The following is a 21,204-nucleotide window of genomic DNA, read 5'->3' as shown; positions in this document are numbered from 1 at the left end:
TATTTGTTCCATTCATTGGATAAATCTTTGTCCTGTTGTTGATCTTTAGATTTGAGAAAATGTCTTTGTAAATATTGATGAAAACGTCCCCAGCCCCATCTATCATGCTCTTGCCAACACCAACCGTAGCAAAACTCGGTGTGCTTCTCTCTGACATCTAGCTGTGCGGACTGGTGGTCTGGCTGCTGTGAGTGTGAGGCTGGTGACCCACTGGAGCTCAGGAGGAAGTCATGACTAAGCTCAGGGCCTGTGGTCAAGACCGCAGATGGGGCTGGAAGGTGGGAACACGCAGCTATGGGAGACAGATGGCTTTGCAATTTTTTAAAGACTCCATATCGTCTTAAATATTGCCACTTAAGTTCACAGTTAAGACCACTAGAAGCTTACGTGGAGGAGCAGAGAGCTGGGAATGAAGGGCTCTACATTGTAAATGCAGACAGGGCAAATGGTTAAGAGCAGGGGCTCTGGAGTTAGATTCACTTGGATTTGAATCTCAACTGCACTGAAGACTTGGACAGCTTGGGTAGGTGACTTTAAGTTTGCATTGCCTTGGTTTCCTCATCCATAAAAGGAAAATACCCCTGTAGGATTCTTCTGGGTTTTGAGATAGGCATATTAAACCATTAAAAAGTTTGTGGCAAATAGTTAAGAAATTTTAGTTTTAGGAGATCAGGCTCTGCTGTCACCAGCTGGGTCATTTCTGAGGAAGACCTTTTCCTTCTACAGGTTTGAGTTTTCTCATTTGCCAAATGAGGGTAAGTCTAGATGTTTTTAGATGGTTCTTGCAGTTCTAGTGTCATGTTGTACAACAGCCCGAACGAGTGTAACTCAGCCCCCTAGTGGCTCATAGCTCTTATTTCAAGAGACCATAAACAATCCCTCGGACTGGTATCAAGACTTACCTACGGTTTTCTTTGCTTCGCAATGAAGGCTCACCAGGGGCTGTTGCCTCTGGTCACTGGTCACTGGATTGCAGAGAGCGGCTTCCCTGAATTCCTAATGTCTTAGGACATTATGCTTGGTACACAGTTTTCCCTTAGTGCTCCTTTTAATGATTTTATTAGTATGGTCACAAGTTTGCTGTCTATAGTACATTGACAATGTAGCTGAATACAAATATTTTAAATAAGTAAATTACGTAAGTGTGTCAAGTTTTAAAATGTCAACTTTTGAGTGATCATGCATTTCCCATGCATTTGCATCTGCAACCCCAAACTGCACAACTCAATCTGTGCTTATCCTCACTGGGTTTTGGTGTACCCATCAGCTAGGTTGGGGCAGGAACTGTTGTGCCTTTTTTGCAGACCCAGATTTTCAAGAGCAACACTGTTGAACTCAGGCATTCCATGGAACAAGGTGGCAAAACCAGGTTTTGCTTTGGTTCAGGTAAAAATGCAAATACCGACTATTGCTTATATGAGCCACCTGATCCCCCAGGGCTTGGGCTAGCACAAAGGGTATTTTGATATCCCTGCTTGAGGCCAGCAGGCAGTTTCTATACCCGGATTTCCTCCCTGGGGGAAAATTCTAGAACTGAGATGCACAGTCTTCCAACATGCTGTCAGTGATATAACTGGAACCAAGATGCGATTCGTAGTAACTTTTTTCATCAAAGGTATTAACAGTCCAACCAACAACATGAATGCCTTTAGCCGACCACTTCTTCAGGTAGTCCCTGGAGAAAGAGGACAAACCAATCCTGTCAGAACAAGGACCAACTGTTCATGGTACTCATTGAGTACTAACAGTGCCCAAAAAGAGCCTCGTAACTGGTCTCTGTTTGCAATCAGAGGGAGTGTTTCAAAACCCAGCACCAGAACCTCCTCCACGTTGTTCCAGCTTACACTTCAGTGACTTACTAAAGACACCCTACACCAAAATAGAAGTCATACTGGAGGCCATACTGGCTTGCCCCCACCCATCTCCTTGGCCTCATCTTACACCATGCTCCCCCTTTCCTTTTGGTGTCGCAAAATATGGATTTTCTTTCAAGTCCTTGAAAGAACTAGGCTCCTTCCTGCTGTAGCACGTTTTTGCACGTGTTTTCCCGTGACTTGGATCTCCACACTCCCATTCCTACTCACCCTTTTTGTTTTTAAAATGTGTATTTATTTATTTGAAGAGAGAGAGGGGGGCAGAGAGAGAGGGAGAGAGAATCCCAAGCAGGCTCGGTGCTGTCGGTGCAGAGCCCAATGTGGGGCTCGATTTCGTAGACTGTGAGGGCGTGACCTGAGCCAAAACCAAGGGTCGGACACTTAATGGACTGAGCCACCCAGGCGCCCCCTACTCACCCTTCTGATCTTAGCTTAGTTGTCACCTCCCTGGGGGATGTTTTCCCATGATTAGGTCAAATTACACAGTAAATGGACACTGTTCTCTCCTACATAGCGTTTATCTTAATTGTAATTTTATATTTATTGCATTTGATTTGGTTAGCAACTTCTCTTTTACTTGACTGTAAACTCCATGAAGGCACACCATGGCTTTCTTTACCACAGCATCTTCAGCTTCTTAGTAATACCTTGCAAATCTGTAGGCCTACATCAAATGTTGACTGACTTGAATGCACACATACCTGAAATAACCCAAAACTAACAACTCTAATCAGCTGAAATACACAGCTATAAGATTACCACAATAAAGGTCAGAGACTGCTAGTAGGTTAGGGAATGGAAAGTTTTCTGGGAAGCAATGGAGCAGAGCCTATAATTTAGAGCAGAGCAGGAAGGAAAGTGGGAGGGGTAAGGTAGGTGCTCACAGGATGTCTTCACTGGGGCTCTGCCCTGCATCTGTGTTGCTTTTCAAAGGGAGCCAATCACAAGGACTTATAATCTATCTCTCATCATAGTTTGGCAGGTTTATTTTTTATTAGGTTTTTCTTTAAAACTAAAAACTGAGAATATTTGATCAACTTATTTTGGAAACAGTGAAGTATGTCTGAACTCTTCCCACCTAAGAAGCCAGTGGCATTCCAACTTAATAAAGCTATGGTGGGCGGGAGCCTGGGTGGCTCAGTGGGTTAAGTGTCCAAGTGTTGATTTAGGCTCAGGTCATGATCCCAGGGTCATGGGATTGAGCCCTGAATAAGGCTCTGTACTGTGTGGAACCTGCTTAAGATTTCTCTTCTCTTCTCTTCTCTTCTCTTCTCTTCTCTTCTCTTCTCTTCTCTTCTCTCTCTCTCTCTCTCTCCCCCTCCCTCCCTCCCTCCCTCCCTTCCTCTGCCCCTCCGCCCTGCTCACCCCCTCTCTAAAAAAATAAAATAAAAAAATAAATATAAAGGCATGGCGGGCTTTGCGGGTGAAACCCAATTCAGGCTGTCCACCGTTAGTCCTTCCTTTCCAAGAAGAGCATTCCAGGAAATTTGTCAGAAGAAGATAAAAAAAAAAACCTTTCAACTTACGGGGATACAAAATCCTTTTGTATGAGGAAAGCTGAAATTCCACACAGGTACCACAAGATATTATGCATGCTCCAATCGAGCAAAATGTCCATTACCACAAACATGGACTGTTTCCAGTAAGTATCATAGCGTGGTTTCCCATCTCCTGTATGGCTAAGGCTCCAAGGTCTATGAGTTAAAGCTGTCACTACATTCTGATCTGTTTGTCTCATCTGAAAAGGAATTTTGGAAATTAAAATAAGTATCATATCTAAAATCTAATACGTCTCATTTTTCTTTGTATTTAGCCAATCTGCTCTTTCTGATGAGGTGGCCATAACAGCCTCCATGTCTACTAAATAGATATAAACCTTTTGAGTAAATAATGTAAGGGATGTAAAGCATTTACTATACAGTATAAATAAGAACACTTCCTTCGCAATCTCTACCTTTAAAATGAGTAAATTATGGGGCGCCTGGGTGGCGCAGTCGGTTAAGCGTCTGACTTCAGCGAGGTCACGATCTCGCGGTCCGTGAGTTCGAGCCCCGCGTCGGGCTCTGGGCTGTTGGCTCAGAGCCTGGAGCCTGTTTCCGATTCTGTGTCTCCCTCTCTCTCTGCCCCTCCCCCGTTCATGCTCTGTCTCTCTCTGTCCCAAAAATAAATAAACGTTTAAAAAAATAAATAAATAAATAAATAAAATGAGTAAATTACAATCTCAGGGTCAAATTTTCATGTCACAAGAATAAACTTTCTGTTGGTTATCAATTTAAATTCTGGCCAGAGATAAGTAATTAGAACTTAGTGAGGATAGAACCATGATCATTTCCAGATGAGTTGGTTAGCTTTAGATTCTTTCTAGAGAAAATGGCTGAGAAAGAGTTGTGGGGGTGGGGAAGTGGGGTGAGAAGGAAGTGAGAAGGGAGAACAGAGAGAGAAGTAGGGGTGGGGGTTGGGGACGGACAAGGAGAAATGGGGAGATGCGGATGTAATTCTTTCTGTCTGTGTTCTGTGCTCCTCTGGACAATATAGCTTACATTGTGAAGTCCTCTGTGGTCAAGTAAGATTGGGAAACACTGACCCAAATGTCTGAAAGCCCCATGACGCTATTCATCTCAATGACAGTTTGTATCTGGATAGGTTCCACTCTTCCTGTAAAACTTTAAATGCATGCTCTGTTGGTCACTGTGAACAAGGCTATAGAACCAACTCAATATCTTGGGAACTGGTAAGTGAAGTTAAGGATTAAGCATTTAATTGCCAATTGCATAACTAAATAGTAGACGAGAATTTTTATAGAAGTATTCTAGCTAATATGTGAAGAAGTGATAGACTAAAATAATAAGATTTTGCCAGTAAATTGAGAGCTGGCTGCTGGCATCAATAGCAGCTGTAAACAACAACAAAAGAGTCAATCAGATATTTTGTGCCTCCTGATGAAAAAACTACCCTCACCTTTGAGATTCTCTTGCCAAGGATAATTGAACCTCCACTGATCAAGTCTTTTGCTCTCACTACCAATTTATAGGAAATATATACAGGGGAGGAATGTGTTAAACTGTATCATGGCGTAAGGAGCAAAATCTGGACTTGGGTAAACTCTACAAAACAACCTGGATTCTTCAATAAATACATGCAGGGAAAAGGAGAACTTACAGGTTCTAAGATTTTATATTACAGAATGTAGTCTTCATTTGGGTCCTGATTCAAATTAACAATTATAAACAACAAAAGCCATTTATAATATTTTTTAAGACAAATGAATAATTATATATTCACTAGATATTTCCTGATCTTAAGGGCTAAATGGTTTTAGATAGGATAATGGTTGTATTGTGGCTGTATTTTTTAAAAAGGGGAATAACTTTTTAAAGATATATAATGCAATTTTTATGGGTGAAATGATGTGCGGAATTTACTTCGAAATAATGCTGGGGTACATAAACGGGGGTATGGATGAAACAAGCTGGGTCAAGGTTAAAGGGGGGCTCGTTATACTACCATCTACTTTTGTGCATATTTTAAATTCTCCATCATTAAGAGTTTTTTTAAAAGTTTATTCTGTTACTTAGCAAGATGAAGAGGTACATAACTCCTTGTTCTGAGAGCACTTACTAAAGTAATCTGAATGAGCCTATGAACAACATAAAAGAAGAAACTTAAAGAGGAATCATGGTGTCTTAAAATAGGGTAGGAGTTCGTTCCCCTTTCTGAATTTCTCTTGTTAAAAGAGGAGTTTCTTAACTGAAATTCAGTTCAATTTCACAGGCATCTAGCTTATGCTTACTTGGGCCACTTCTATGATCACCATCAACTAACCTAGTATTATGTACAATAAAAATCCTGAATTTACCTTATAGATGACTTCTGGCAAGAAAGAGCAGACGATACTATTATTGTATAGTTGAGGAAACTCCATATATATTTTCTTTAGAGCATCAGTAGCCTGTAAAGCAGAGAAATTCACGTATTTTAAATTTACTTAAATGCAACAGTCTCAGCTAATAACTATTACCTATGAAATACAACCCTACTGAATAAATTAGAACTTTACTAATATATGAGATGTTGAAAGGAGTATGGGTAGATTCCATTATCCATTGGGAAACATCTTAAATTCACACCTACAGCAGACAGAGGGGAAACTGAGGTACTGCTGCTTTACTATTTGCTGAGAAGCTCATCCCTTTGGTCATGCTTTTGGTATGGCAGTGGAGGCTGAAAGCAAAATTTTAAACCTTTCCCTTATAACCTTGTTTAGGCACTAGGAAGAGTCCTTTTATACCCATAACTCTATCATCCTCTGCCTTTCCTAGCCTAAGCATGAGTCAACCAGCCTGGGTACTACTAAGAGTACATTTGCTCAGTCCAGGGGACTGAGAGGAAATGGCATTCATCACCAACATGGAGGCAGAAACAATGGGACAAGGAAGGAACTGGGAAGAGCTGAAAGTCTTCCAATTCTTCCCAAGATGAGCAGAAGTTTCTTTTTGTAGTTGCCAGATGAGTAAATGAAGAAGAAATGATGGAGCTAAAACACTCATACTTTGTAACCTCTAGTGAATTAATAGATTTGGCCACTGGCATCAATAGCAACTAACAACAGAGGTGACTAGGTGGAGTGTAATGTTGCTATATCATAATTCTTGAAATACCACTAAGTTCTGGAAAGTCACACATACCTATAACTAAATATAAGTAATAAAATGCATTCCAGAAAAGAAAAAAGAACATAGAAACTATTCATGTCATGTTTTCCCTTCACTAATGTGACAGAGTGTGAGTTATCCAGCCAAAGTTTTCTTGTTGTCTGAACTAATGTATGCTTTATGTGTAACGCTTCACCAACATTTATTTAATTCTCATAACAACCCTATGTAGTTGTTTCTTTTATTATTCCCATTTTATCCATGAGGAAGCTGAAGCATATCAAGGTTAAGGTTACATTTTAGTAAGTGACAGAGTTTAATCACGGTCTATTGGACTCCAAAGCCCATAATCTTGGCTCCTGGGCTCTACTATCTCTAATTTACTACACCTGTTCCTTTATACTCCCATTTTGTGAATTAGATCACTTTGTTCTATCCATTGTTGCCAAACCACCTGTGAGCACCAAATCTCAAATAGCTGAATTTAAAAAATATATGTTTTCTTCTCCCCACCCCCTTATTTAAAGAGAATAAGCATGAAGGCCAGTACACCGTGGGTGAAATGTAGGACCTATCAGGGATCCCAATGTGGGCAATATCATCAACAAAACCTGAGGTGCTCATTAAAAATACATGTTCCTTGACCCACAACCCCAGACATTTTCAGAATTTCTTCTCTAGGTGATATGGCCCAGCAATTAGTATTTTTAATAGGTATTCTTGGTGATTCAGATGTGGGCTGACTGGGACACTTACATGCATACAACTATCAGTAACATAATAATAAATGAGCCAGAGCACCATTTTCCTTTCTTCAAAAATGAGAGTCTACTGTGCTACAGTAAGGATATATACTTGGGCTCTTATTTCTGGTTTCAATGTTTCAACTATAGGCTGAAATTAAAAAAAAAAAAAAAAAATGACATCATCAGAATGGTGGCCATTACTGATTATAGCTTTCAAGGGAGGAAAATACCTGTAAGTTGTCCAAATGCAGAAAAAAAGCATTTGTATTTGAAAAGCTGGTTGTAAGTGAACAAATGTAATCTAAATCATATTTTCCCATTGATTTTCCATTGCAATAATATATTTTTATGAATAAAAGTATATGTTATATAATATAAGCAAAATTTTACTTAGGAATGTCATACATATTTGAAGAAATTATAATAATTTTATCATAAAAGTTTATCTACTCAAATCATAGAATAACAAAACTATACATAAGAACAGAAATCATACAAGAAGGATAACTCTAAGTAAAAGATAAATATCCTATTAGCTCTCAGAAACTTTATGTATAGTAGTTCTCTTGAAATTCAGTTGATAGTTATCCATCTAAAACCATTAACTTATCAGCCAGATGCAACTGGTCTTGTGTCTGACTCCTGAATTCTTTCTTACGAGGTTAGCTGAATGGTTTGTTCACGAAGTGCCTCTTTATGGTTTATCTTTTGTAAATGCTTTATGCAAGGAAGAGAAACCTATTTTGTGTTAGTTGTAGAATATCGGAGTTGTTAAAAGGTTCCATCAAAGGTTAAAAGTTCCATAATTTACTATTTCCCTAAAGATGTGGAGCTGTGCATTGCAAACTTCCAATAAGCAAATATAACTTATAAAAATAACATAAGAAGGATAAGTAACAAAATATATAGTTAATTTTGGAAGTGACTAGCGATTAAATTGTGAAGTCCATGGTATAAACTGTACCATATTTGCATGGCCCTTGACATCAAAGAAGATTGTGAGGTTATAGTTTAGGCACTCTGCAACGGCTTCTCTCAGGGTAGGGATCTTTTCATCAGGGAAATCATTCCTATAAGAAAGGGAAAAGGAATAGTGTATTGCAGAAAAAAGACAAAGATAAAAGTTTAGTGAAACAGACATTTGACAAATGTCTCCCAACCAACAGGAAAGTGGGTTTTCCCTGACTTCCTTTCTTTAACCATACCGAAGTCTAAGGATACTTTGCTTTAAGTCCTTAAACCAGATTAGATATTCTTGACCAAAGAACAGCAACAAGAACAAAAATAATTTAATTTTTATGAAATTACTAGTTTATGATATAATTAGTAACTCTACTCACCGAAGGGCAGAATATAATGCCACCTCTGGAGAACTTGAAACTTAAATTTAAGACTGTAATTGCCCTAATAGAACGTTATGCAGGAGAAATTCCCACGAATATATAAATCTGTTCACTGTATTGTACATTTATGTGCAACTGTTTAAAATAATCTTCTATACATAATTTTCTGATAAAAGAAAGTTAAGTGCCTGATATATAAGAAATCTGCTTTTCTCAGATAATGAAATTTCATTCTGCACGATTTAACTTATGTTTATTCGACCGTATCATTTCAACTGTAGTATCTTGGCTAAAAAAAAAAAAAAAAAAGATAATTTCAAGAGTATAGGCAATTCTGCCAGCCATTCTACTCAATGCCTATTCCATGGGAGTGAGAGAAGAGACACGAATTTGCTATTCCTTTGGCCAGTCTTAGTTTCCATGCCCCTTCTCACGATGAGCCTCTCACAGCATTGAGGACAGTTCTAGAGAAAATACCTATTTTTCCTATAACATGGTCCCTAAGCACAAGCCTATTACTTCATTTGGTGTTCAAACAAAGAAAATGCAACAAGTTCCAACTGTAGGATAAAGACTGGCTGAGTTAAAGACATTGAGATGGTATACTGACTCCAAGAGCGTACCTTTTTTCCCCTGAAGTTAGAAAGGTGTTTCATTAGTTCTTAGTGTCTGTTTTTCATTACAGATTAGAAAAAAACCCCCAAAAAACAAAAAAAAAACCCAACTATGTACAGTGATGTAGTGTAATACAGTAATGGGGGATGGTTACCCAGAGGATATTTCTCATTTGATTTTCCTTCTGTGTCTAGAGGTTTTTTATGAGTTAAAAATTTTTCACATATTCCTTTCTTTAGAACGCACTGGAGTATCAGGAAAAGTGAACGTTTTTTAGGCATGTTAATGAATGAATAGTTTTCTACACATGTTCTGTTGTAATTCCACTAAATGAAAGCACTAAAACTAATATATTATTTAATGTGTATATTAATACAGTCAAGCCTATTAACATACAGAAAGTCAATTAGCAAATCAAGACTTAGAGCAATGCTTTAAAGGGGATTGTAAAACTTTTCTAAGGTTCCTCCCTGCATCCCCTCTCCCTCTGCCAAATCATTCAACTTCTCTAACTTGGAAAGTTTACAGAATTATGGAATATGATCATGAAGAATTTAGCCATTGGTCTTTTTTTTTTTTTTTTTTTACTAAACTTGTCGCCCTGCATTTAGCCCCTTGTAATTATAGACATTCTCTAGAATCCAGAATTTGGATTTTATTTAAGGGTAGCAGCTTACATGATAGACTCCAACATTTTCAAACAGTGGTTTCTCTCCTCTATGGATTTCCAGAATCATTACAGGTAATTTTTGATGACTCTGGCTGAAAGTTTATCAATTTTGTTTATCTTTTCAAAGAATCCTCTTTTGGTTTCATTGATCTATTTGTTTTTTTGCTCTCTAGTTCATTTGTTTCTGCTCTGATGTTTATTATTTCCTTCCTTCTACTCACCTTGGGCTTTGTTTGTTCTTCTTTTGCTAGTTCCAAACTAGGCTTGATTGTTTGATATTTTTCTTTTTCTTGAGATAGACCTGTATTGCTATAAATTTCCCTCTTAGAACTGCTTTTGTTGTGTCCCAAAGATTTTGGACTGTTGTGTTTTCATCTGTCTCCATATATTTTTAAATTTCTTCCTTGATTTCTTTGTTGACTCATTAGTTGTTCAGTAGCATGTCATTTAGCCTCTACATGTCTGTGTATTTCCCAATTTTTTCTTGTGACTGATTTCTAGTTTTATACCATTATGGTCAGAAAAGATGCATGATATGAATTCTTAAATGCATGATATGATCTTCTTAAATTTACCGAGACTTGTTTTGTGGTCTAACGTGTGATCTATCCTAGAGAAGCCTCCATGGGCACTTGAAAGAATGTATATTCTGTTGTTTTGGATGTTATGTTCTGCATGTATCTGTTATATCCATCTGACCTAACGTGTTGTTCAAAGACTGTTTCCTTGTTGATTTTCTGCCTTGATGATCTATCCACAATATCATACCTCCTTAAAGGATTTTAAAGGTGATGATGACCCTAAGCATTTTTTCCTTTAATTGTTGACTTTGAAGCCAACATCTTATTAGCTACAATGTCACTGCAGTATTAAAACCTGCCTTTCTCTTGCATATAGCAGAACAATGAAATAAAGAGCAATTCCAGAGCCTGCACTTAGAACTTTCAACCATTAACAATATTCTTTCTTGATTAAGGTATAATTTCCTTTGTTTGACTTTTCTTTTTTTTTTTTTTAATGTTTATTTATTTTTGAGAGAGAGAGAGAGAGAGAGAAGACAGGGGAGGGGCAGAAAGAGAGGGAGACACAGAATCAGAAGCAGGTTCCGGGCTCCTAGCTGTTAGCACAGAGCCTGATGTGAGGTTCGAACTCACAAACTGTGAGATCATAACCTGAGCCGAAGTTGGATGCTCAACCGACTGAGCCACTCTGGCGCCCCTATTTGTAATTTCTTTCAGATCCTAGGAAAATAAAGTCTTAATCTTTTATAGAGGACTATAACATAATCACTGGGTTGAATACTCAAGGAGTATTGATCATTGTCCAGAGAACTGATACAAGATGAGTAACAATGAGCACACGTTTTGGGAGGGATTTAAATAACCACATTCCAAAGTTTATTTCCCAGTATACTAATTCCAATGTGTTTATAGCTGTTAATGGTGGGAATGGTGTGGGTTCTGTGATCGTTCACTTTTGGGAAACATTAAATTGAAGGTAAGAATTGTTGATGTGGACTGTTTGTCCCCAAGGGGAACATCTAGAGTATACTGCTTGATCTGAGTTAATCACAGAACCTTTTTCTTGTGGAATATCTTACAAGACTAGTTCTGATATATATATGTGTGTATATATATATATATGTATATATATATTTATACATATATAAATATATATATAATTTTTTGTATATATATTTTATATATATAAAATTTATATGACAGTACAGAGTAATTGTCTAATGTTAGTAATGTTAGTGACTAGATAGAGTATTGTCTTGAGAATAATTCCAAAGCCAAATTTGGCCTCAGTGGGAAAAGATGAAAAACATCCATGCCTTATTTCTGTTGTTTCTGGCACCGTGCTCATTACTTGGGAAACCTGTATACAATTCAAAACAAAACACAACAAAACAATTTTCCTGGAGAAGATGTGATTAGAAGGTGCCAGTGTCTTTCTGTGATCTCCAACAAAGCTGAAAGGTACATTTAAGTGACAACGAACCACTTACCTTAACCTGTGATTTGCTGCAGGATTAAGCTTCCTAATTTGTTCAAACGTCAAGTCACACAATCGACCAGTACCGTCGGTCGTCCTATCAACTGTGTTATCATGCATTAAGACAGGAATCCCATCGGAAGTAAACTCAATGTCCAACTCCACACCTGTTGCTCCATTCTTAGCTGCCTTAACAAAAACATCAACAATATTAATGGCAAGTGGCCAAGGTCACTTTACAATCTAAATGCTCCAGACAACCAACAGGGCTAGCTAAGGAGACAGCTTCTCTTACCGATTCCTTCCCCTTCCTGTAACAAATAGCAACCCATCCAGTTCCAGTTTCTACTTTTCCAGATGATATAACCTTCCTTCAACCTGCACACTTAGGGATTCCTCAAATGCTTCAAATTCCCCACCCATGGTAGTAGACGGAGAGGTTTCTGGAACTAAGTTTTCTTTGGTTGCTTTAACTCTTTGGGCCATTAATGGCTCACAGTTACAAATATTTAGACAAATTCCATGTTTACCTACACTATTTGGTACAGCATCTCTGATTACCCTGTGTTTGTTGATTAGCTGTATATTACACTACTTCGGCATAAACAGGATGAGCCAGGGTTTTGTTGGTTTAACTCTACCTTCTGTATCAGAAACACCAGGCCTGCTTCTAGGGGACATTACATTTGTTTATGTGAGCAGCACTAGCTGTTGGCCAACAAGCTGGTAAGCACGATAAGGTACACTAGAATTTATCTACAAAGAGAACGTGAACATTAGAATATATAAAAAGAGAACCTGAGCACGCTCCTCTGAGACACGCTAGCCCACATTTGCTTCCTTGGCTTGTCACAATGAAGACATGAAATGCTCACCACGATCAAGATTTTAAATTAAAAAAAAAATTAATTATGCAAACACCCAGAGCAGTATACAGCAAAAAAGACTTCACAGATGTTAATATTTTGCCGTATTTCCTTCTATCTCTTGCTGCCCTAAAACACAGTAATAGTTACTATTTAATAAGCCCTTTTTATATAGTCAGGCACTATTTTAAGTGCTTTAAATGTATTAACTCATTTGATTCTTGCCATATTTGGGTAGGTACTATTGATATTCTCATTTTCAGATGAGGAAACAGAGATTAAGAAACTTGCTCTGGGTTGTACAAACTAGGACACAGTAGAGGCTGTACTCTTAACCACTAGATGTTTACTACTGACCCTACAGATAGAGTGAAATTTCTCCCCCTTCTTCTCCATCTTCAAGTTGATGTGCATCATTCCTGTGCCATTCCCTTACAGGTCTTTATGTATTTGCTACATACGTAATTACAATTAAGTACCTGGAAATGGTGTACAACTCTGTACCAGTGCACAGTAGACATTGAATAAATGTTAGCCGTTGCTATTTATTGTGTTCTTTTTAACACATTTTTAATTGTAACATGGTTGAATTTATCAGTCATGTCCTTTATGGGCATAGATTATTCTACCTTATTTAAATCCTTTCCTACCTCTATTTATAAAGATATAACACAACTATATTTTCTTCTAAGCTTCAAAGTTTGACATCCACATTATGACCAAGATTTCCCCATCTAAAAATCCCAATTCTATCACTCACTGGATGTGTCATCTAGTTACTTATCATACTCTAAGCTCAGTTTCATCCTTTTAAAGATGATACTTTTCTAATGCTCCTAAGAGTTGTGAAGATTTAGAAAGAATGCCTGTAAATTACCAAGCTTGGTGCCTGGCTCGAGGTTGGCTCTCAACGTAAGTTTTGATTCAGAAAACACATTTCAGAGAAAAAGCCATTACAATAACGATTACATCTTACACTGGTTAAAAAGTTTATCGTTTTATAAGATTAAAAGACATCTTTTCTAAATTAAAGACAGAATATACATTGGGAAATCAATATGGATTATATCATTTATGACATAAAACAAGATGACATTTTCAGTATTCACACTGCAACTGTCTCACTGTGACACAAATGTTCTCCTTAGTCCTTGAGGCGGGCACTATAATTAGGTTCAATTATATCTGTATTCATTAGGGCCATCTTTATTTGGTTGCAATACAAGAAATAACAATGGGGAGACATTGTATCTTAGCAAGATTACTAGAACTAATGAGTTCATTTATTTGTCTTTTCTAAGTAGTTTATGAAGGCCCAAACAAAAGCTTTATAAAAGAATCACCATATTAGAGAGTTTCTCAGACCAGATCTTCTAATGGCTGCATTCAACTTTCTTTACCAGGACTTTTATGTTATTCCAGATACAGAGGCAAAAAGGTAAGCTCCTGATTCTAATTCATGTATCAGTATATAATTCGTACTCATCTTTTCATTTATAACAATTCTTCATAATAGTATCTTTTCTTCTATACATACAAAATTTCACATAAAACATTCACATAAGATTTCACACAAACAAGTTTATAAAAACATTGCAATTTTATTAAAACTTTATTTTATGTTAAATGTATTTATTTTAAAAAATTAAAAATAAAATTTATTTTATTTAAAATGAAATAATTTAGGGGCGCCTGGGTGGCTCAGTCGGTTGAGCGTCCGACTTCGGCTCAGATCATGATCTCACGGTCCATGAATTCGAGCCCCGCGTCGGGCTCTGTGCTGACAGCTCAGAGCCTGGAGTCCGCTTTGGATTCTGTGTCCCCCTCTCTCTCTGCCCTCCCCTGCTCATGCTCTCTCTCGCCCTGTCTCTCTCTCAAAAATGAATAGACATTAAAAAAAAAAAATCTTAAAAAAAAATAAAATGAAATAATTTATTTTAAAATTATACTAATAATTTAAGTAATAGAATAGCACAGTGTAGTATAGTAATAGCAATCAGATCAATAGTTGCCTTGGGGCAGAGGGGTGAGTGGGGGATTAACTCCAAAGAGAGCACAAAGGAACTTTCTGGGGTGATGGATATAGATTAAGATAGTGGTTACCCAGGTGTATGTATTTATCAAAACTAATCAAACTGTACAATGAAAATGTCTCTTATTAATGTAAATTATACTTTGATAAAGTTGGTTTTAAAACTATTTGCTTTAACAAATTCATTATACTTACATGACTTTTTAACTGTTTCATTGAAAAGTACGTTTTAAATATCCATCACTATACTGTAACTTCACTTAAAGAACTTCATTTGTGTTGACTGATAATGAAAACCACTACTAAAACACGGAACGGCAGAGTTTTTTGGTGTATAATTCATCCATGTACAATTCAGTGGTTTTTATTATATTCACAGAGCTGTGCAACCATCACCACAATTTTAGAACATTTTCATCACCTCAAAAAGAAACCGTGTGTCCATTAGCAATCCACATTCCCGACCCCTCTAAGTCCCTCTATCTCTATGGATTTGCCCATTCTAGACACTTTATTTATTTATTTTTATTATTTTTTAAAGGTTTACTTATTTATTTTGGGATAGAGAGACAGAGGGTGAGAGAGAGAGAGAGACAGTGAGCACATGAGCAGGAGAGGGGTAGAGAAAGAGGGAGAGAGAATCCCAAGCAGGTTCCATGTTCTGTCAGCACAAAGCCTGATGCAGGACTCGATCTCACAAACCATGGGCCCAAATCAAGGGTCAAATGCTAAACAGGATGAGCCACCCAGGTACCCCTAAACATTTTATTTAATAGAATTATATAATATGCAGTCTTCTGTGACTGGCTTTTTTCACTTAGCATGTTTCTTTTCTTTTTATTATTTTTGAGAGAGAGACAGAGTGCCACCAGCAGGGGAAGGGGAGAGAGAGAGGGAGACAGAACCTAAAGCAGGTTCCAGGCTCCGAGCTGTCAGCACAAGGCTGGATGTGGGGCTTGAACTGACAAATCGGGAGATCATGACCTGAGCCGAAGTCGGACGAAGTCAGATGCTTAACTGACTGAGCCACCCAAGCACCCCTCACTTAGTATGTTTCTAAGGTTCATTCACGTTGTGATATGTATCAGGACATCATTCTTTTTTCTTGCCAAATACTATTCCATTGTATGGACATATCACATTTTATTTATTCATTCACCAGCTGATGGATATTTCTGTTGTTTGAATAATCTACGAACAAGTTTTTGCATGATGTATGGTTTAAGACGATAACTCTATGTTTAACCTTTTAAGGAAGTGCCAGACTGTTTGCCCCACTGGTAGTGTATGAAGGTTCCAATTTCTCCACAACCTTGTCGAAACTTGTTATTGTCTGTCTGTTATAGCCACCCTAATAGGTATTTCATTGTGGCTTTGATTTCTATTTTCCTGATAGCTGATAATGTTGAGTATCTATTCTTATGGATTTATTGGGTATTAATACATCACAATCCTACCAACAAATACTTACTGAGTGCCTATGAGATAGGAGGTACTGTTTTAAGAAGTGAGGAGACAGTGGTGAACAAGAAAGAAAAGGATTATGGATCTTATATTTCAGTAGGGAGAAACAGATTACAAACATGTTACATGTAAATAATGATGCTGACAAATGTTTTGAAAAAGAAAACAGAGAGTAATGTGAAGGTTAAGGCAGGTGAGGGTCACTAGACAAGGCCGCCAAGGAAGGCCTAAGAATATGACATCTGAGGGGCGCCTGGGTGGCTCAGTCGGTTGAGCGTCCGACTTCCGCTTAGGGTCATGATCTCACGGTCTGTGAGTTCAAGCCCCGTCTCGGGCTCTGTGCTGACAGCTCAGAGCCTGGAGCCTGCTTCGGATTCTGTGTCTCCCTCTCTTTCAGCCCCTCCCCTACTCGTGCTGTCTCTCTGTCAAAAATAAACATTAAAAAAAAAAGAATATGACATCTGAGCTGAGGCCTTAATGATCAAAGGGAGAAAAACCATACAAAGAGTTTCCAAGTAAAAGAAATAGCAAGTATAATAGAAAGACCACAATGTAGGATGGAGTCACAAAGTGTTGACTATGTACCCAAATCTATTCCCCTTCTTCCCTGCTCGTAGAGACCTAGTCTTGCCCCGTTTTTCAGCTTTCTCTTGTGTTCGGAGTAAGTGAACTAATTCCAAACCCTCTGTGTGTGTGTGTGTGTGTGTGTGTGTGTGTGTAGGATCGAGGCTTCTGAGAAAGAGGGATTGAGAGTGGATGGTGTAATGTGTAAGAATGGGGCTGCAATGAGGAAGACTAGTAAATATGCTGCAGATGGCAGAGCAGACAGATCAACACAACCTGAGTCCCATGATTACAAACTGAACAGCTGAGGGGCATCTGGGTGGCTCAGTTGGTTGAGTGTCTGACTTCGGTTCAGGTCATGATCTAGCAGTTTGTGAGTTTGAGCCCCGCTGCTGTGCTGACAGCTGCTTCAGATTCTGTGTCTCCTCTTTCTGCCCCTCCACCACTCTCACTCTGTCTCTCTCAAAATAAATAAACATTAAAAAGTTTTTTTTCAAAAACATAAATTGAACAGCTGAACAAACCATCCTAGAAGTCACCTCTCCCACATATTCTTGTCATGTGAGATACTAAGTCCTCTTATTGTTTGAGATGTTTGAAGTTAGAGTCTCCATTACATGAAGCCAAAAGCATCTTAACAAGCACCAAGGGTGGCTGGAACAGAGAACAGGGGCTTTGAAAAAGATATAAGATAGAAGGTGTTCAAATTTTATTTAATTCCAGTAGAGAACCACTGGAGGATTGTAAATAAGAGCTGGACATAATCTGATTTATACTTTTAAAGCTGCACTCTGGCTCCTGTGCAGAGAATGGACTGTGGGTATAATTAAATTCCTCAGTCACTGTTTATAATCACGTATCTGTTTTTGGAATACACTTATTTAACTTCTCTCAAGTTTTTCCTTCTATATCAATTTTATAATCTACCAGAAATTCTACCATTCTCCGAATGTCTTTCCTGATTTTTTACATAGTAAGATGCTTGAGAATATAAATTATGAGCTGCAAACATACAAAGGGAGGAAGAACAGGACAAAAAACAAACTTTGATGGAAATAAACTACATGTTCCTTTCGAAGCTGAGAGAGGATTCGACTTTATCTTCTGCAGTCTGTATTCAGCAGCTAAATTTTGTTATAGATAAAAAGTTCATCGATATTCAAACAAGTTGAACTAACACAATTCATTTCCTCTTAAGACCAGGAATCAACTTGGCACAATGTTTATTACACATATTAAAGATATGCACAACCCAAACATGAATGGAAATTACTATAATTCCCTTAGAACACAACAGGATATGAAACACTATATGTGTATGTGTATTTCACATACATACTTCCTCGTTTAATATGATTAATATTCAGTCAAATGTGTTCCTGGCCAAACCACTACATCATTGATCAATACTTAGGAATGCCTTCTGTGTTCAATTAACACTGAGTTATACTTTAAGGCAACTTACATAAAGGTTAGTTGAAATGGAAGCCAATGGCAATTATGTACTTTTTTCCTTATAATTATCTTTCTTTTCATGACAATTCTCCTGTATAACTATGTTACTTCACCTGACCTATTTGAGTGTAAGACAGAATGTAAAATACATTCTTCAATATCTTTATATTTATTTTTATTTATTTTTAAGGATTTTATTTATTTATTTATTTATTTTAATGTTTATTTATTTTTGAGGGAAAGAGAAAGAGCATGAGAAGGGGAGGGGGCAAAGAGAGAGGGAGACACAGAATTTGAAGTAGGCTCCAGGCTCTAGACTGAGGTGTCAGCACAGAGCCCAATGTGGGGCTCAAACTCACCAACTGTGAGATCATGACCTGAGCCAAAGTCGGATGCTTAACTAACTGAGCCACCCAGGCATCCCAGTATTTTATTTTTAAGTAATCTCTACACCCAGCACAGGGCTGGAACTCTCAACCTTGAGATCAAGAGTCGCATGCTCTTCCAAATGAGCCAGCCAAGCGCCTCTTCCCTTGGTTCTTTGTGATGGAAGGGAGACAGAGCACCTTTTCTAGCTTTCTATTTAAAAATAAATAGAAAGATATTAAATCGCCTGGATGACTCTGTCGGTAGAGCATGCTACTTGATCTCGGGGTTGTGAGCTTGAGCCCCACGTTGGGTGTAGAGATTACTAAAAAAAAAACAAAAACAAACAAAAGCCCCACAAAGAACCAAGGGGAAAGAAGCATAAGAGAAGTCTAACTTGGTTTACTAACAGAGTCAGGTGTCCTCCACTAAATTAAAAGCTGCCTTCCTGACCCCCTTCCTTCTTCAAACTTAAAATTTTTTACATTTACACTGAGCTGATTTAAAAAAAAATTTTTTTTAATGTTTATTTATTTTTGAGACAGAGAGAGACAGAGCATGAATGGGGGAGGGTCAGAGAGAGAGGGAGACACAGAATCCGAAGCAGGCTCCAGGCTCTGAGCTGTCAGCACAGAGCCTGATGCGGGGCTCGAACTCACGGACTGGGAGATCATGACCTGAGCTGAAGTCGGACACTTAACTGACTGAGCCACCCAGGCGCCCCACTGAGCTGATTTTGAAAATGAAGGCCATCTTTAGATTATTGGCCTAAAGAGCTTACATTTGTGGAGGTTATCATGGGCCAAGCACTTTCTGTGGACTACCTCACTGAATTATATAGCCTATTAGGTGGATACCAATATCACTCCCATTTTACAGATAGGGAAACTGAAGTCAGGCGGGGAGGGTAGAGTGAAGAAAGGTGCCCTGATGGTGTCTTGTTTCCACACCCTACTGGGGACTCCAATTGGGACACAAAAGCTTAAGTAACTTGCTCGTTATGTAATACTGTCTGTCCCTAGCTAGATAGCGAGTCCAAGTTTTTACATCCCGGAACACGGTCTAATCTCTGACAAAGAAAAGCACTGGGGCTTGGAACCAGAAGGCTGAATTCTAGAAGGAACTGCATGTGTTTGAGTCAGTTTTCCTACCCATTCAGTGTTAAAATAATCTCTCAAAGAAATGTGAGGAAGAGATGTACTTCCACAGATGCAAAAGCACCTGTATAAGTGTAAATCTCTCTTACTATGCAAACTATCATTATGAAGTCAGGAGGGAGACTGCCAGGCGCTTGGAGGGAGCAAGAGTCTCAGGAGAGCTTGTGAACAAGAGGCAGAAATTGGATCAGGAGTCCAGCTGCCGGGGCTGTCTGGCATAAACTGTGTGTTTGGAGAAAAAGGTGATAAGGAGAGAGATAATTTGGAGGACAAGCAAACACAGCTCCTGTGAATGTGATCCATTTAGAATAAACTCAACTACTGCCAGAGGCTGTACTTAATCTGGCCACATGTCCTGCTTCGTTTGCCAGTCTTTGTTCTTGTTCCTTGAAGTCAGATCACATAGTGTATAATCTCTTACCTGAACGTTCCAACATCGTCCCCACCTCCCGGCTTTTGCACTCGCTGTTCTCCTTTCCTGGAACACATTTCTCCCCGATCTAAGGCTGGCTCCTTCTCACAATCCCAGTTTCAGCTCAAGACATGTCTTCTGAGAGGATTTTTCTAATTACTCTATCCAAAATAGCCTAAGTCCTCTTCCCAGTCATTCCTTATCCCGCTACCCTATTTCTTCATTACACTTTTCACTCTCTTAAAGTATCTCACTTGTGTGTTGTTTAAGGCGGATTTTCCCCATCCCAGCGCAAGCTCTGTGAAAGCCGAGGCCCTTTCTGTCTTGTTTAGGAGTGTGTCCTCAGTGCCTGGCATATAGCAAATATGTAGGTATTTGCTGTGTTATATAAATAAGTTGGGAGATTTCTGACTTCAGAGGGATAGACGGCCACTGGGATATATTCCCTGTGTACGAAAGGTATCATGAGAATACTGGAGAACCTTCGGAAGGTCAAGCAGAAGTACAACCTCCCAGGAGGGGCGGGGGTGGGGGGCGCGAGGCGTGGGGGACTCACCAGCCGAATGGCCGCCAGCGTGTTCTCGGGCGCGTCGTGGCTGCCGCCGCGGTGAGCGATGGCGGAAACGCGGTCCCGCGGCTTGAGCACCTGCAGGGCTCTGCGGGAGGGCACAGGCTCAAAGCTGAACAGGCGCAGCAAGAGGTAGAGACTGCCGGTGAAGAGGCAGGCATTGAAGGGACTACGCGTTACCAGCAGGAGCAGCAGTAGCAGGAAGGAGAAGGGGCCCAGGAGGCCCCCCTGTTCCTCCCACAGCCACATGCCGGCGCCCGCACCGGCACGGACGGGAGTCCCGGACCCGCCGGGCTCCCGGATAAAAGCGAGAAGAGAGGGCGAAAGCCCAAGACACTCGCCGCAGAGGGAACCCACTTAGGGGACCAGCGCCGCACAATGGCGGCGGCGGCCCCATCCGGAGAGGGAGGCAGCTGTTCAGC

At 39.1% G+C, this 21,204-nt stretch overlaps 1 protein-coding gene across 2 annotated transcripts; it reads right to left on the bottom strand.

Annotated features, from left to right (window-relative positions):
- Positions 1-1,043: 1,043 nt before the first annotated feature.
- Positions 1,044-21,204, bottom strand: GDE1 (glycerophosphodiester phosphodiesterase 1). Of its 2 annotated transcripts, none has more exons than XM_045461701.1 (6): positions 20,771-21,204; positions 11,912-12,087; positions 8,237-8,342; positions 5,731-5,823; positions 3,401-3,612; positions 1,044-1,675 (listed from the first exon to the last, which is right to left on the bottom strand). In XM_045461701.1, the coding sequence occupies exons 1-6, from the start codon at positions 21,029-21,031 to the stop codon at positions 1,528-1,530; spliced, it is 996 nt and encodes a 331-aa protein (XP_045317657.1). In that variant the 5' UTR covers positions 21,032-21,204; the 3' UTR covers positions 1,044-1,527. The 2 variants fall into 2 exon arrangements, with proteins under 2 accessions (XP_045317657.1, XP_045317658.1); XM_045461702.1 differs by having other exon boundaries at positions 11,912-12,083; positions 20,771-20,879.

Source organism: Leopardus geoffroyi, chromosome E3 (genome assembly GCF_018350155.1).
Source record: "Leopardus geoffroyi isolate Oge1 chromosome E3, O.geoffroyi_Oge1_pat1.0, whole genome shotgun sequence".
NCBI lineage: Eukaryota > Metazoa > Chordata > Mammalia > Carnivora > Felidae > Leopardus > Leopardus geoffroyi.
This window is presented reverse-complemented; position numbering and strand designations above follow the sequence as displayed.

Excerpts from the sequence above, each read along its gene's own strand:
- GDE1 (XM_045461701.1), bottom strand. The coding sequence starts at position 21,031 with ATGTGGCTGTGGGAGGAACAGGGGGGCCTCCTGGGCCCCTTCTCCTTC. Across the intron at positions 12,088-20,770 it reads CGCTGGCGGCCATTCGGCTG|GCAGCTAAGAATGGAGCAAC; the intron begins GTGAGTCCCCCA and ends GTTTTTGTTAAG. Across the intron at positions 8,343-11,911 it reads GCAGCAAATCACAGGTTAAG|GAATGATTTCCCTGATGAAA; the intron begins GTAAGTGGTTCG and ends CCTTTCTTATAG.